At 31.9% G+C, this 16,567-nt stretch overlaps 1 protein-coding gene across 9 annotated transcripts in view; it reads left to right on the forward strand.

Annotated features, from left to right (window-relative positions):
* Dmxl2 (Dmx like 2) overlaps nucleotides 1-16,567 on the forward strand; it is a 152,677-nt gene that overhangs the window by 53,963 nt on the left and 82,147 nt on the right. For all 9 annotated transcript variants that reach the window (XM_078049610.1, XM_005316570.4, XM_005316568.5 and 6 more), the window contains exons 8-13: nucleotides 528-711; nucleotides 3,810-3,984; nucleotides 6,314-6,553; nucleotides 7,113-7,384; nucleotides 8,004-8,697; nucleotides 9,071-9,192. In XM_078049610.1, the coding sequence (XP_077905736.1) occupies nucleotides 528-711; nucleotides 3,810-3,984; nucleotides 6,314-6,553; nucleotides 7,113-7,384; nucleotides 8,004-8,697; nucleotides 9,071-9,192 (1,687 nt within the window). The remainder of the gene's footprint in view (nucleotides 1-527; nucleotides 712-3,809; nucleotides 3,985-6,313; nucleotides 6,554-7,112; nucleotides 7,385-8,003; nucleotides 8,698-9,070; nucleotides 9,193-16,567) is intronic.

Here is a 16,567-nt window from a genome sequence, read left to right on the forward strand (position 1 = left end):
AATAATAATTTACAGTTTTATTATGAAGATGCTTATTTGTTTGCCTATTTATAGTTGCTTGAATTATAAGAAGTATGATGCAAAATAAAACTTCTGCATAAGGCAGATTATTTAATTACATTTAATGGTCTTTTATTATAATCATTCTGTAACTACAAGGGTTTCTTTTGATGTTCTGTTTCAAAAATAATATTCCTTGAGAGAGAGAGAGAGAGAGAGAGTGTGTGTGTGTGTGTGTGTGTGTGTGTGTGTGTGTGTGTGTGTGTGTTTACTGGGGCTTCAGAGTCTGGTTTTCAAGCTGCACATATGTAATCAGACCTTAATTTCTATTGCTTTTATCAAGAGCACTTCCCAGTTTTTATGATTGTACAGTGATATAGGATTTTAAGCTCTTTGACTGCTTCTTCCCATACAGTGTTTTATATTAATGTCATCTTCATACATGAAGAACCAAATATTAATAGCTTTTAATTGATTAGTGGAATTGTTATTCATGGAAACCTTTGTTTACTTCTCTTTGATGTTAGGGGTTCTGTCTGTAATGTACTGTTAACTTCATGCCATGATGGTGTGTGCCGGCTCTGGGCAGAAACTTTATTACCAGAAGACTGTCTTTTGGGTGAGCAGATTTGTGAGACTACTACTTCCAGCATTGCCAGCACCCTTTCTCATTCTGGAAGACAAAAAGACAGAATACAACATGCTCTTGAGGTAGTATTATTTAAAGTGGTAAATGAATTTCAAAGATATTTTTCTGTCCAAAATTCATAAGCTAAGATGCAGATGGTACTTGTAATGATGAAATTTATAGCAGTAAATTCTCATTTATTTTATGCTTGTGAGTATATATATTTTATGCCACTGTAAAGCTAGATAGAAATAGTAATGATCTCAGATATGTAGTCTAGGTAAGTCATGTAATTTTAATTTTTTATTTTGAATATCAAATATCAAAGTCTATGAAAGTAGCTAAACATGTAAAGGTTCTTGAAATTAGTTGTAATTAAAAGGGTCTGGTTTTTATTTCATGAGGTTTAAACTTTATTTTTATTTGTCTCATTAAAAATGACCATTTGTTCCTTAAGAATAAAAATTTTGTTTTTTTAACAAAACAAGTAAATCATATCATTGCTTTATACTAAGGTTGAATATTTTGAAAATGAAATCATTGTTTTCATTTTGTAAATACAGTATGAAAAAAGGTTTTTTATAAAAGATTAGATTATTTATGATATATACCATCAACTGTTGTGTCTAGTAGGGATTAATGAATAAAATGAGATATACATATATCTTATTGAAAATTATCAAAAATTTCTTAAACATAAGTTCCTCTTTTTCTTGTGACTATTTTTATTACATAGGAATTCTTATTCACAAATTAGACTAAGAAAAGAAATGTATAATCAAGCCAATTCAGTCATGCATGTTAAAAATATTTTTCTTCAAAAGATTGAGATCATATAATATAGAAATGTTTTATAGCTTATTTTTATACTTAATATATTATCAGCATCTCTCTACATTACTAAGTATACTTGTACATTATATAGTTACAGTAATTGTTTAATAGTTGCATAATCAAAGTGGTTTTGCTAAGCAGAAATATTTTATGAGTTGAATAGTTTAAGGATATGGTCCTTTAAAATTTTATATAAAGTAGGGAAGCTATGATACTATTTGTTATTGGCCATTATTTATATGCTTTTTACAATATTCAAAGCATAAATGAAATTAAAAGTGGAAGTCAGAACAGTTCCAGTTATCTTTTGTTTTGATATTGAAATTTAGCATAAAACAGAGTCCTAAAATATTAACTTAATCTTTATATTTATTTATAATCATTTACATACATAAACTCATGTAATTTTTTTTTTTTTTTGGTACTGGGGATTGAACCCAGAGGTACTTTACTACTGAGCCACATCTCCAGCACTTTTAAAATAAAAAAAAAAAAATTATTTTGAAACAGGGTCTTATTGAGTTGCTTAGGTCCTGGCTAAGTTGCTGAGACTGACCTCAAACTTGAAATCCTCTTGTCTCAGTCTCCCTAGTTGCTGGGATTACAGTCATGTGCCATCATGCCCAGCTACTCATGTAACATTTTATCTTCAAATTACATAAAGCCTTTGGAGACTAAAGGTTTTTAGACATCTTTGTATCATCCATGCTCCCTAATATGTTGCTCTTCAAGTGTTAAAATGAATTACTAACTGTGACATAAAATAAAACAAAAAAGATTGGTAAACATGTAACTACAGATTTGACAAACATTTCTATGTTTTAATAATGTCATTAATAATTATATTAATAATGTTACTTAATGATGTTATTAATAATTAAAAATATATATTTTTAAAAAGCCTGATTGACTCTAAGCTATTTTGCTTTCTGATAGCCTTTCTTATAAAATTCCTGTTAGGTCTATATAACTGTATATATATTCTTTTTTAATTTCTTTTAAAAATATTTTTAGTTGTCGATGGTCCTTTATTTGATTTATTTATATGCAGTGCTGAGAATCGAACCCAGGGCCTCACACATGCTAGGCAAGTGCCTTGCCACTAAGCCACAACCCCAATCCCGTGTATATATATTCTTAAATTATACTTTTTGTTATTGGGAGAAAGTACCATTGGTATTTGGTCACTTTTGCCAATATAATTTAAAATTATGATAAATGTCAGTGATCTACTGAGAATAATTTGATAAGCAGTTTGGACCAATGGAAATAAGAAATCCATAGTAGACTAGAGGCAGAGGACATACCATAGAACTGATAGTGTTTTCTATATGAAAAGGGATAAGGGTTAGAGAAATTGAAAAGGAAGATCAGATATATTACTTTAATAGAGAAATAATTGATAGCATGTTAGTTTATTTAATTGAATGAGGGAAACAAAGGAAAATAATTAGAAAGCATGATATTGGGGCTTGGGTTAGGTTAACAGATTAAAGAAGTACTGTGAAATGGGGTTATGATGTGAAGAAAAGATCATGTCCAAAATAGTCCACATGAGCAGGTAAGCTAGTGAAGAATTCCAGTCATACAGATCTATTTCAATTTAAATCACATAGATCAACACTTGAATAATGAGGACTTTCCTGTCTATTCTTATCTAAGTAGGTTTCTCTTGTTATTTTAGTACCTAGTTTTCTTCTTTATATTAGAGAGAATTTAATTTGGTTGTTTAGCTCACTGTTTAGTTCTAAGGAAGAATTTTGGTAGGCAACATTCTTCCTGGTAGGAAGATTCAGTAGTTTTATTTTTACTGTTCTGATTAGGAAATACCATTTCAGTAGGTAGAGACCTACTGAAAGCAGTCTTTGAACCTCCTAATCTTAACCAGAAGTATTTGTACCTTGAATAAGTATTTCTGAGAAATTTATAAATTTATAAAAACTGTAAAGAATATTTTAAAAATTGTTCTACCATAATTGTGAAAGATGGGGCTGGGTTTTGGCTTAGTGGTAGAGTGCTTGCCTAGTAGGTACAAGGCCATTGTTCAGTCCTTGGTACCACTACCTCCACCACCACAAAACAAAACGAGAAAAAATAAATGAAAAAGTTTTTCTTAAAATTGTCAGTTCTACAGGGAAAGTCTTAAAATTTTTAATAACCAACAGTTATTTGGGGGTGTGGGAGTATAACCTAGTGGTAGAGTGCTAGCTGGCATGGTGAGAGACACATTTTGATCCCCAGCACCACAAAAAAGAAGAGAAAAAAAGAAGAAGGAAAACAGAACTTCTTTGGTTAGCATGTATTAGACCTTCCAGAGTTGGTTTCAGCAACTATCTTTTTATTTTAGACCATTCACCATTTGAAAAATTTAAGAAAAGGACAAAGGAGATCTTCTGTTCTTGTAACTCACACTGATTTAACACCTGACCAGATGGCAACACATGAAGTTCAGAGACACATTTCCCACCATGCCAATGCACTGTGTCATTTTCATATTGCAGCAAGCATCAACCCTGCGACAGGTAAAGGGTAGTATGGTTTTATTGCTTCTAAGTGTGTTGAGGTAAGGTAAAAAATTGAAAAGTGTGACTAATTTTTATAACCTGTTTTTAATTTTATGTTATTATACCATGTTCCCTTTAAAAATACTTATTAATTGGAATAAGAATGTGTGTGTGTGTGTGTGTTTTAAGAATGGTAACCATTTCTTAAATTGGATGCATTAGTCAGCTTTGCATTGCCATGACCAAAATATCTATCTGACAAGAGTATCTTAGATAAGGAAGAGTTATTTTTGCCTATGGTTTCACAGTTTTCAGTCCATGGTTAGTTGGTTTCAAATCAGAAACATCATAGTGGAAGGGGTGGGGTAGAGCAAAGCTGCTCAGCTCATGGCAGCCATCAATGAGAGAGAGTGGGTAGGGAAGGAGGGTTGTGGGGGAAGGTCCCCTAGAGAAGGTAAACCCTTTCAGGGCAGGACCCCAGTGACCTACTGCTTTCAACCTGCTGCATTGGGAACCTTGTGTTAAACATGAGACTTTGGTGGACATTCAAAATCCAAACCATAACACTGAGATTTATGTACGTCTCAGGGTATGACTTCCATAAGTGTTTTTGAGCACCTTTGTCTAGAATCTAACAAGGGTTCCAAGTAAATTAGAGCTTGATTGAATCTGGAAACACAAATGGTGGTAGCCTAGTTAATTAGTAAGATTTGTATTTAATATATATGTTTTTAAAGATATAGTATAATATCACATATAAGTGTACCACATTTCTAGCAAATACTAATTTTTAAATCTCTGGGATTATTGGCATGCATCACCATGCCTGGCTCATAATTGTCAAATAAGAAGGGGATTTGTCTTCATAATCACAATACTATTACTGTATTCATGGAAAATGGATAAAATAATATTATAAAATATATAGTTTATATTTAAACCTAGATTTAAAAAAAAAATACATTTGATTGTTATTTCTCTTTAAATTCCTCTAATCTAGAATAGTCCTTCTCTCAGTTGTCAAAAAAAAAAAAGTCTCTGGTCTCAAAAAATTGTCTCTCAGTTGTCTTTTGGAATGTGTTGCAGTCTGAGAATGTTTTGCAGTTTGAATACTTGTCCGTTATAAAATTTAGGTTCAACATTTTTAGCAATAGTATGTACATAGGTAATGTAGTGTTTAATAGGATTATTAACTTATAAATCTTATTTTATATGAATTACTTCATTTTTATCATAAAATCAGGATTTTCCTCCTGATTAAGAAAGAAAGGGGGGGCGGGATGTGGCTCAAGCGGTAGCGTGCTGGCCTGGCATGCATGCGGCCAGGGTTCGAGCCTCAGCACCACATACAAATAAAGATGTTGTGTCCACTGAAAAGTAAAAAAATAAACATTAAAATTAAAATAAAAAGAAAGAATAACTTAGAGCATTAAGATTGATATTTGTTACCAAATTCAACCAGAGTCTTCTATTTTAATAGACTTTCACTCCCTTTTGCAGAGGACGATTTTTTCTTTCTGTTGAATGAATAATTCATAATATGGATTCAAATTAAAGAGATTAATTTTTTGATTTAGTTTGTTTCTCATGAACTTATCTGTATCGTGGATTTCAGTTACCCAAATGGAGAAATTCTGCTATATTTAGAAATTTATCTGCTTTTTGTATTCTTTTGTGGCATTATTTCCTCCCAACTTTTCAGGAAAGTTTTAAACATTCAGAAAAGTTGAATGAATAGTACAGTGAATACTTTTACATGTTCCACTTAGATTCAACAGTTGTTAACATTTCACACAGTTGCTTTATTCTCTCCATATACATGTGTGCATGTGTGTTCATGTGTGCATATGTGTGAGTGAATTTTTTCTTAATCTGCCCTTGTCATGGCACATCACCCTTACTACATAACTTTTATCAGGTATCTCATAAGACTGAGGTACATCTCTTACATGATCATAATATCATTATTATACCCAAGAAAATTACAAATATTTCTGTAAAATCTAATATTCAATTCATATTTAAACTTCTCCAGTTATCTCATTTATAGCTGTTTTTTTGCTTTATCTTTCCATCTCCCTATCTCCAAACCAGGACTCAATATATGTATTGGTGTATTTGGGTTTTAAATTAGTACTTTAATTTCATGTGAGTCTGTATCATTAGTTCTTAATATTTACATTTATCTTTAAATTCAATTAAGGTTTTTTCAAATATTGCTAGAATCATGTTGACTTATTGTTTAGCATCTTTTCTGTGTAAGTTTTTAATTAGTTATTATAAGTACTAATTATATTTTTAAAGAAATTAAAAAGTCATATTAAAATCTTATCTTTTTTGTTCGTAGATATTCCAAATGTCCTGATTGGCACTGCATTTAACATTGATGATGGAAATGGGGGATTTGTAGTTCACTGGTTAAACAACAAGGAATTTAATTTTACATCATCAACTGAAATATTTATGCATCAATTACGAAAACTTTCAGAAAAACAATTAGATCATGAAGGTGATGAAACAGATAGAGAAGATGAAGAACGTTCACAGGAGGAAAGAGAAAGAGGTTTACATATGAAACTAGATCATGGTTAGTATCCTGTGTTCAGATTTTTCTATCTCTGAAGTTAACAACTTTCTTTTGTACAGCTTTTAGTTTGAAATATTTTCTTCTTTTTACTTTCCCATTTATTCCATAAGTATTGATCATCTGCCATGGATCAGGCACACTGTGTTAATATTATCTAACTCTCTCTCTCTCTCTCTCTCTCTCTCTCTTTTTGGTATGTATGTGTGGTTCTGGGGATCAAATCCAGGGAATGGTTCATGCTAGGCAAGTGCTCCTACACCCGCAGCTGAAAGTATATGTTTTGTTGTAACAAATTACTTTGAGTAATATATTACTTCAGAAACTATATCCTTTTGGGGGAAATAGGTTTTGCTAATCTTAATAATAATGGTAATATGAGTGAAGTAGTAAATATAGTAATTTTCAATTCAGACCAGAGAATAGTTTTCCTGACCATAAGTCAAAAAGAGGATTTGTGGTTTCCAAAGGTAGGGTGCTATTTGTTTATAGTCTTAATGAATAAGTGAATTTTAATAGCATTATTTAATATGTATTCCAATAAATGTATTTTCTGATTCAGAATTATCCCTGGATAGAGAATCTGAGACTGGTACAGGATCATCAGAACATGAAGATGGAGAAAGAGAGGGAAGTCCTAGAATCTATTCACAACCTAGCATCTCAATGCCACTGCCTACAATCCTGCTTGATCGGAAGATTGAAATGCTACTAACAGAATGGAATAAGAATCCTGACATGCTTTTTACAATACATCCTGTAGATGGTACCTTTCTAGTGTGGCATGTAAAGTATTTGGATGAATATAATCCTGGAATATTTAGACAAGTCCAGGTATATTTTTCTGATGAAGCAATTGTTATATTTCTTAAAAGAAGAAATAGATGCCATGTAGACCTAGAAGATTTTGTTTTTGATAAACAATTTAAAAAAGAGTATTTTTGCTTTTGAAGAGGACCAATGGCCATGCATTTTGCAAACCTAGTTAAAGAAAATGAATTTTGGATTTTTTCCCCGAGTACTAAATATTTGAATATATATATTTTGACTTTTTTCAGTATTTGTGGTATTTTGAGTAAAATTAAGAAAATATTTTGAAAATAAGACTCAAGATGACTCCCCTCCCCCCTGTATTCTAAGATTCATTAGCTAAATTAAAAGCTTTAATGTATTATGTTTCTCAACTTTAGTGCCATGTAGATCATGATCATTGATCATTTTGATATAAAAGCAAGGCATTAGAAACTTTTTTCTTCTCTCTTTCCTTAGGACATGAATACTGATATGATTATGCATAAATCAAAGAGGGGGATTATACTGTAATGAGGTTGAAAATGATATATTTTTGCTAGGAAGCTGGGATTTGGTATTTTGAAAATAGAACTATTTTTGGAGGACTTTTTTGAGAAAAAGACAGATTCGTTACACTGAATTGTATAATTGTGTTTTTCAGGTTTCTTTTTCTTCTCGGATTCCTGTTGCATTTCCCTCTGGTGATGCAAGCTCTCTTAGTAAAAATATCATGATGTATGCCTGTATAAATGCTATGAAAGAATCTCATCATACTCCATTACACCAGGAGCTGATGTCTGTAGACAGTCCTCATGGATCACAGCCACACAAATCACACACTACAAATGTGAACATTTTAGCTCCCACAGTAATGATGGTCTCTAAACACATAGATGGATCTTTAAATCAGTGGGCAGTCACATTTGCTGATAAGTCTGCTTTTACCACTGTTCTAACTGTATCCCACAAATTTAGGTATTGTGGTCATCGATTTCACCTCAATGACTTGGCATGTCATTCAGTTTTACCACTGTTACTGACATCCTCTCATCATAATGCTTTGTTGACTCCTGAATCAGATTGTCAGTGGGATTCAGACAGTAAATTAAACAGAATAATGGATCCTGTAAAAAATATAAAAGCTTTGTCAAAACAACCTCTCAGAAATGCAGCAACCCGTACATTTCATGACCCAAATGCGATCTACAGTGAACTTATTCTTTGGCGTGTTGACCCAATAGGGCCTTTGTCATACACTGGAGGAGTGTCAGAATTGGCTCGAATTAACTCTTTACATACCTCAGCCTTCTCTAATGTCGCTTGGCTTCCAACTCTTATTCCTAGTTATTGCCTTGGTAAGTGTTCATTTTAATTGTGAAATTAATAGAAGCTTTAAAACTGTTATTTGTTATACTCAAAATGATTTACATTTTGTCATTACTAAGACATTTTTAATAAGTATCGGGATGTAGGCACCAGACTTATTTTTAGAACCTTTAAGCTTCTTTGTGATATTTTCCTTCTCATAATTTTCTTGTGAAGTTTTGGTTAATAATTTTATATTCATTAGTTGTATCTGTTTAATTATGATTCTGGACCATAGTTATGCCTAAAGAGAAAAGTGTGAATATTTGTTTCTCATACTTTTTTATTGACTAATTTTTAGTCAATAATAAAGACTAAAAATTCAGCCAATAAACATTTTAATTCATATTTTTTCTTTCTCAGGCACATACTGTAATTCTGCAAGTGCTTGCTTTGTTGCTTCTGATGGCAAAAATCTGAGATTATATCAAGCTGTGGTAGATGCAAGAAAATTATTGGATGAACTATCAGACCCAGAGTCTTCAGTAAGTATTTGCTAATCATTAATAATACAGCTAAACTGATAAGGAACTTTCTTTTTATTTTGTCTAGGACCTTTATTTGTTAGTTGGTGTTTATGAATAAACATTATGTCTTGACTCCATATGACATATATATGACAAAGTTTTTTGTCTTAATTTGTGTTTCAAGGTATATGAATTAAAATTCCAGTCTATATATCACACATCAATACATTTACCATATATAAAGAATTTAATAAAGTCACACTATATGCATATATAAATATACCACAGGAAGTTCCACCTTTATGTGTATCTGTAAAGCATCAATCAAGAATAAATAAATAAGCCCAGCATGGTGGTGCATGCCTATAATTCCTGCGACTTGGGAGGCTGACATGGGAGAAACTTAAGTTTAAAGCCAGCCTCAACAATTTAGCAAGGTTTTAAGCAATTTAGTAAGAACCTGTCTCAAAATAAAATGGGCTAGGGATGTGGCTCACTGGTTACGTGTTTCTGGGTTCAATTCCTAGAACCAATAAACAAACAAACGAATGAAAGGAAGACTAGCAGAGTAGTGGGGGGAAAATAAGAGAGGAAAGGACAGGCAAGAAAGGGGGCACCAGGGACTGAAATGGAGTTAATGAAAGTCAATGCATTATTTTGTCACAGTGAACCCATTTACTATGTATAACTATAATGCACTAATAAAAGAAAAAAGAAATAATGTGTTTTGAAAAATATGTGTTCCTGACATTTTTCACTCTCTAGTTTCATTCTTTTAATTTTGCTTTTCTCGAAAAATATTTTAAGGAATCTTTACCAAACTGTATGTTTAGGTTAAAAAATTTGAACTTTTTTCCAAGGTAGACTCACCTTTAAGAGGTCCTGTAGTGCGCCAGCATTCTGGTTCAGTGGTTGAGCACTTGCCTAGCATGAGCGAGGCACTGGGTTCCATCCCCGGCACCATATAAAAATAAACAAATAAAGGTATCGTGTCCATGTACAACTAACTAAATAAATAAAATTCTGTAGTTAGATTATGTTATCAATGGGTGATAGTATCTCATTCTAGTAGTTCTGTATATGAACTGGAAGTCATATATATTAATTAATATGGAGATTTGAATAGTGAATTTTCAACTTCCCAATGAAAATATTTTATAAAACAACTGTTCTGAAAAATATTTCCAGTATTAAACATTAAATACTGTTTTTGAGTATCTGTGTACCCATAATTGTATAAAGGATATAAAATACAAGTTTTAGTGCCTACTTTTGAGGGCTTTTAATTTGGATGTGAAGACAAATTATTAATGAAATATTAAATTACAGTTAAAGACAGAAAGAAGAGATATCTAGGGGTGATATGTAATTCATTGCCAGAAGGATATTATTAGAAGTGTTTTACAATTTAGAGGAAAGAGAGATCAGGTTAAGGTATATATGGAAGCCTTTTTCAAAGACAGTATTTTTGGTTTGTTTAAGATTTAGAAAGATGATAGTTTGTCTTTGCCTGGATGAAAGAATGACCTGAAATTAAGTGTCGAGGAAAATATGTGTAAAAAGCTTGTTCAGAGATAGAAAACCAAAAGGGCTGGAGCTAAAGGTTTTGCATAGAGAAAGCCTAGAAAAGTACCATTATAGAATTGGAGTTGGAAGATAGTATTTTAAAGGTCGTTTAGTCTGACAAGCCATCTGATGTTTTATTCTCTTCTACAACATTGTTGCTAATTTTTTCATCTGGCCCCCATTGAAGGAAACTCAACTCCAAATGCAGGTCATTCTGTCTTTGCATTACTTTTAGTATTAAATTGAATTTCATTTTCTATTGTAAGTCCTAGCCCCACTTGGAATAAGTCTAATATTCCTTGCATACTAGAGTAATTTCGATAGTTGAATATAACTTATAACCCCTGAACCTTTTTTCTTCATGCCAAACCTGCTCTTCTCTCACAATTTCTTTAACTGTTTTAGTTTCAGACTTGACTATTCTTGTGAGCAGATTTCAGTTTGTCTATACTAAAGCATTATAGGATGAATAGAATAAGTAGTATTATGATCTTTCTTGTTAGATATTGTTATATTTGGTGGTAATTACACATTTTTTGTAATTGATTAATATTGAACTGAAGTTTTCTTTTTGCAGTTAAGTCCTGTGTTCTCCATTCTGTATTTGTGCATTTGAATCTGAAGTCAAAATATAGGCCAATTTTCCCTGTTATATTTTTGTCTTACTTAGTTCAGTGTAATAGACTAACCTTTCATTATATTTTTGAATCCACATTGTTATTCAATATATTTACTGCTGCTTTATTACTTATGTCAGCAGCCTATTTGAGGAATGTTGTTTCTGTATCTTCTAAGTCACATTTTAAAAAATGCTCAACAGGACAGATCTGAAGAAAGAGCTTAGCAATATACATTTGAAATCTTTATCCAGTTTTAATTTCTGGAATATTTTCTAGTTGTCCCAACAATTTCCATGAAGCAGATTATCATATACTTTTCTGAAATAAAATTTTTCCTGTCTACCAAATATTCTGTAGTAAAAGGAAGTAAAATTCATAAGAATGACTCATTTTAATGTATAAATAGGCTTAATGTATAGGCCATGATGTCTCTTCATCGCTGAAACACTGTGCTAGATTGACATCAAGCTCTTTGGTCTGACTTATAGAGGTATGTTATTTTCCTTTTTGAAAATTGAAATATTTGTCTGTTTTGAGTTTTTTGCTACCTGTGGCATTCTCCATGATTTGGAGGGTTTGATCTTTTCTTATGGCCCTATTTGGTGTCCATTAAAGGTTTATTAGCTACCCCATTTTGTTTTTGTTTCCTCTGAGGTTTACAATATGCATTTACAACCTCTTACAGTCTACTTTCAAGTAATAAAAGTATGATTTAAACAACTTATGACTATCCTTTCATTAGTCTCCCTCTTCCTTTTGTGGTGTTTTCAGTATAAAAGTCCTTTACATGTTTTGTTAGGTTTATACCTAGATATTTCTTTAATTTTAGTCATTGTAAGTGGTTTTCATTTTAAATTTTGGTGTCTGTGTATTCATTACCAGAATACACAAACATGGTATATTTTTAAATGTTTGTCTTATATATTGCAATCTTGCTTAACTCAGATATTAAATGTAGGAGACTTTTTGGGGAGGAGGTGTAGATTCCCTTGCATTTTCTCTGCAGATATAATCTTATTATAAATAGGAAGTGTTTCCCTTTTTAATCTATATGCCTTTATTTGAATTGCTGGAGCTTGAACCCAAAACCTTGCACATGCTGGGCAAGCACTGTACAACTGATCTATACTTCCAGTCCTATTTTCCTTATTTTGTTGCACTGGCTAGAACTTTTGGCACTATGTTGAATAAAAGGGATGAAATTAGATGTTCTTGTCTTGTTACTATTTTTAAAGGGAAAACATGCAGTGTTTTAGCATTAAGTCTGTTAGCTGCAGGTATTTTATAGTTGCTGTTTACCAAGTTGAGAAAGTTTTCTAAGTTTGTTAACTTCTTGATACTTTTTAAAGAGCCTGCTTTTTGTTTCCTGAGCTTTTTGTTTTTGTGTTGTTTCCTTGTTTTTATTTTATTGATGTCTGCCTTTATTGTTCCCTTCCTTCTGCTTACTTTGAGTTTTTCTTTTCTTTTTGGTTCTACTTTTTCTAGTTTTAAAAGCTTAAATTGTTAATTTGAAACTTTCTTGTTTTTTAACATATGTATTTAGTGCTATGAATTTCCTACTTGAAATTTCTTTAAACATTTTTATATGAAGAATTTTCATTTTCATTTAACCCAACATATATTTTAATAACCCAACATATATTTTAATTTTCCTTAATAATTTCTATTTGACCCCTTGATTATTTAGGAGTATGTGATTTAGTTTGCAAGTGTTGGTCATTTTCCTGATTTCTAGTTTGAATCTCTTCTGGTAATAAAATACACTATATGATTTTGTCCTTTTAAATTTGTTCAGGTTTGTTTTATGATCCAGATATTGTCTTTGTGTATTTCAGCACTTGAAAAGAAAGTATATTTTGTTGTTGTTGGATAGAGTGTTCTGTAAATTGCGGATTCTATTCTGACTGATGTTATTGTTGAGTTCTGATATATTTTTGCTATCTAATTTTTCTATCAAATATTGGAGAAGGATGTTGAATTATCCAACTTTAATTGTGAATTTGTCTGTTTTTTCCTTCTAGTTCTAAAAGTTTTTGCCTAACATATTTGCAACTCTGTTTCTTGGTGCATATATGTCGAGTTTTTTGAAAATTTTATTTGTGCTTTTTAGATATATATGGCACTAGAGTATATTTTGGCATATTTATACAAACATGGAGTTTTATCTTATTTTAATTAGGCTCTCAAGTCTTGTGGTCATATATAATGTTGAGATTCATTGTAGGCAAGTTGTCAGATTCATTCCACTGTCTTTCCTATTCCCATTCCCCCTCTCTTCCCTTCATTCCTCTTTGTCTAATCCACCAAGCTTCTATCCCCAACCCCTCGTTGTGTATTAGCATCTGCATATCAGAGAGAACATCCGGCCTTTGGTTTTGGGATTGGCTTATATTACTTAACATGATAGTCTCCAGATCCATCCATTTATTTGCAGATATCATAAAGTCATTCTTCTTTATAGCTGAGTAATATCCCATTGTGTATATATACCACATTTTCTTTATCCATTCATCAGTTGAAGGGCACCTAGATTGGTTCCATAGTTTAGCTGTTGTGAATCCAGCTGTTATAAACATTGATCTAGTTTGAAATCAAGGTGTTGTCAAAGCCATGCTTTCTCTGAGTCTCTAGGAGAAAATCCTTCCTTGGCTATTCCTAGTTTCTGGGTGTTCCTCATAATCCTTGAGGTTTCTTGGATTGTCATTCTATCACTTAAGTCTGCTTTTCTGGGTGTCTCTGTGTCTTCTTCCTTCTGAGTGTCTCTGTGTGTCTTTTCTTCTTAAGATACCAGTCAATAGATTTAGCAACAACTATAATATAGTATGACCTTAAGTTATATCCGTAAAGACCCTATTTGCAAATAAGGTTACATTCTGAGGTTCTGGATGGACATGACTTTTAGGTAACACCATTGAGCTCAAAACATTAGCTGACTTGTTTTTTCCTTATCGGTTATATTTGTTGTTGCTTAGTTAGGAAACTTTAAAGTCTACTGAGCCTCCAGATGCTCTTGAGCCATTTTGACTTTCAGAGCACTGTACTCTAAGGAATTCTAGAGTTATTGCCTTTTAAAAATAAAGTACAGATCTTTGCCCTTATTTTTTTATATTAAACTCTTAAGATGGTATGATTACTTTTGTCAATTTCCTTATTTCTGCTCACTTTTTTTTTTTTTTGTAAGAGCAGCTGTTCTGGTTACTTCCTCTAATAATTATGAGCCAGTGTAGCAAGAAGTTGTCATATGCTTTTCTATTGCTCAACTTAGAGTTTTAGTAGATGCCAAGTAAAGGCCAGCTTTTTTTTCAATAATAGATATTGAAAATATTTGAATTTTGTCCTGTAGATAGAGAGGTGGATTTAGGGGAGAGGTGGATTGAGGGGATACTGAAAGCGTTTGGGCAGAGAATTAAATGGTTACTTTGTGGGATGGAGTAAACTTGGTATGTACTAGAAGCATGGAGATAGCCAGGAATTGTTTTGAGATCAACTAGATGTTGGAAAACCTGAGCTACAGTGGAATTTGGTAGATAGTGGAAAGGGGAGAAGAGCAGTACTTACTAGTTGCTTGAATATAGAGACAAAGAGATGATTCTGAGATTTCTAGTTTGCAATAGTGGCTCCACAAGTGTGGTAATGTTGGTGAGGTATTTATGAAAACTTAAAATTGGGATACACTGAATATGAGTTGACTATAATATTAGATTCCTAAGTATGGTTTAGATGACTGTTTTGTAGGCAATTAGAAATAATTTCTAGTATTCCACATTAACTACTAGTATACATTTGGGATTTGTTATTACAAAGATAGTACTAGAAGTCATTAGACCTGTACAGGCATTAATGATAATTAATGTATATAAATGTGACTGTTAGTCATCAAAAATTTATATTTACAAACTTATGAGAGCAGGGTTATTCAGATATTTCAAAAATTTCCTTCTAAAATATCAAAGATTTTGTTGCCTAAAACAAATGTTTGACCAGACATAAAAGAAAAAAAAAGCACAAATGTTTGCATATCTTTGCCCAGTGATGTCAGGGGAGCAATATCCATTCATTTGAAAATTTTTTAGGAAATGCTTAATGAAGTTGTCTGTAATTGAATAAAGGAGGAGAGAAGAATGGTGTTGTAGGTGCTGCTACTACTAAAAATGTGTTTGGAGTATCACCATATAACATGTAATTTGTTTTCATTCATTTATTTGTTTAATCTTTGATTTTTTATTGAGAACCATGCTGCATAAGCTGTGGTACATTCCAGAATAAGTATGTATTGTACCAAGTGCTGAGAGTGTTAAAATGAGTAGACATAGTTTTTACCCTTAAGGTATATATTTGTTGAGTATATAAATACATGCAGTGTGTAATCAATGCTATGTTAGGAGGACAAAAAGGCCACTATAGAATTTGAAATGCAATTAAATGAACTCCGCTTAGCGAGCTCCTTGGATGCTGTCCTTCCTTCTGCAGAACATAAGACTGATGCACCACAGTAGTATACTAGGCCTTATGGATTCTAAAAGTTGAGTTGTAGTCTTAATAATAACATTAACAAGCTTTATCTAGTTATTATTTTGTGCCAATCACATTTCTAAATGCTTTTCATATATTAACTCATTTAATATTCCTAATAACCCTATGAAGAATATAATATTATCATTACACTTTAGAGCAGAAGACACTGAAGTATAGGGAAACGTAACTACTTGTGCCATTTAGTCAGATAGCAATGGTAGAGCCAGGATTTGAGCCCAGGCCACCTCCCTCAGCTGTTATCTGGATTGTTGACCACATCTTGAGAGCCAGTTTTGTTAATTTCCAAACTATTTGTCAAGTTGTTTACATTTTTATAAGTGTGATTATAACAATGTAATTTAGTTAAATATTTTATAAATTGATGAATTGTGAATGTGAAAAATGTGTTTTTATTAAAAGAACAAGTGATTTGGAAGCTATTTTGCTAAAAATAATTTTTTAAATTGGACATGGAGAAGACAACTATAAATTCAGGGGATTTTTTTTTTTAAATAACACTCAATTGCTTTGTGTAGGTATCTTTGTGTTTTTATTTCAATTTAAAGAATTGAAAAATGTAGTCAGGGCCTTACAGGGATGTCATAATGTTATACAAAAGAAAGGTCTATTGGCAAACCATACTCAAAGGCCTTGACTCTACACCAAAATTTTGGTTGTTTATGTATGTTTAT

The sequence above is a fragment of the Ictidomys tridecemlineatus genome, chromosome 5, assembly GCF_052094955.1.
Source record: "Ictidomys tridecemlineatus isolate mIctTri1 chromosome 5, mIctTri1.hap1, whole genome shotgun sequence".
NCBI classification, from domain to species: Eukaryota; Metazoa; Chordata; class Mammalia; order Rodentia; family Sciuridae; genus Ictidomys; species Ictidomys tridecemlineatus.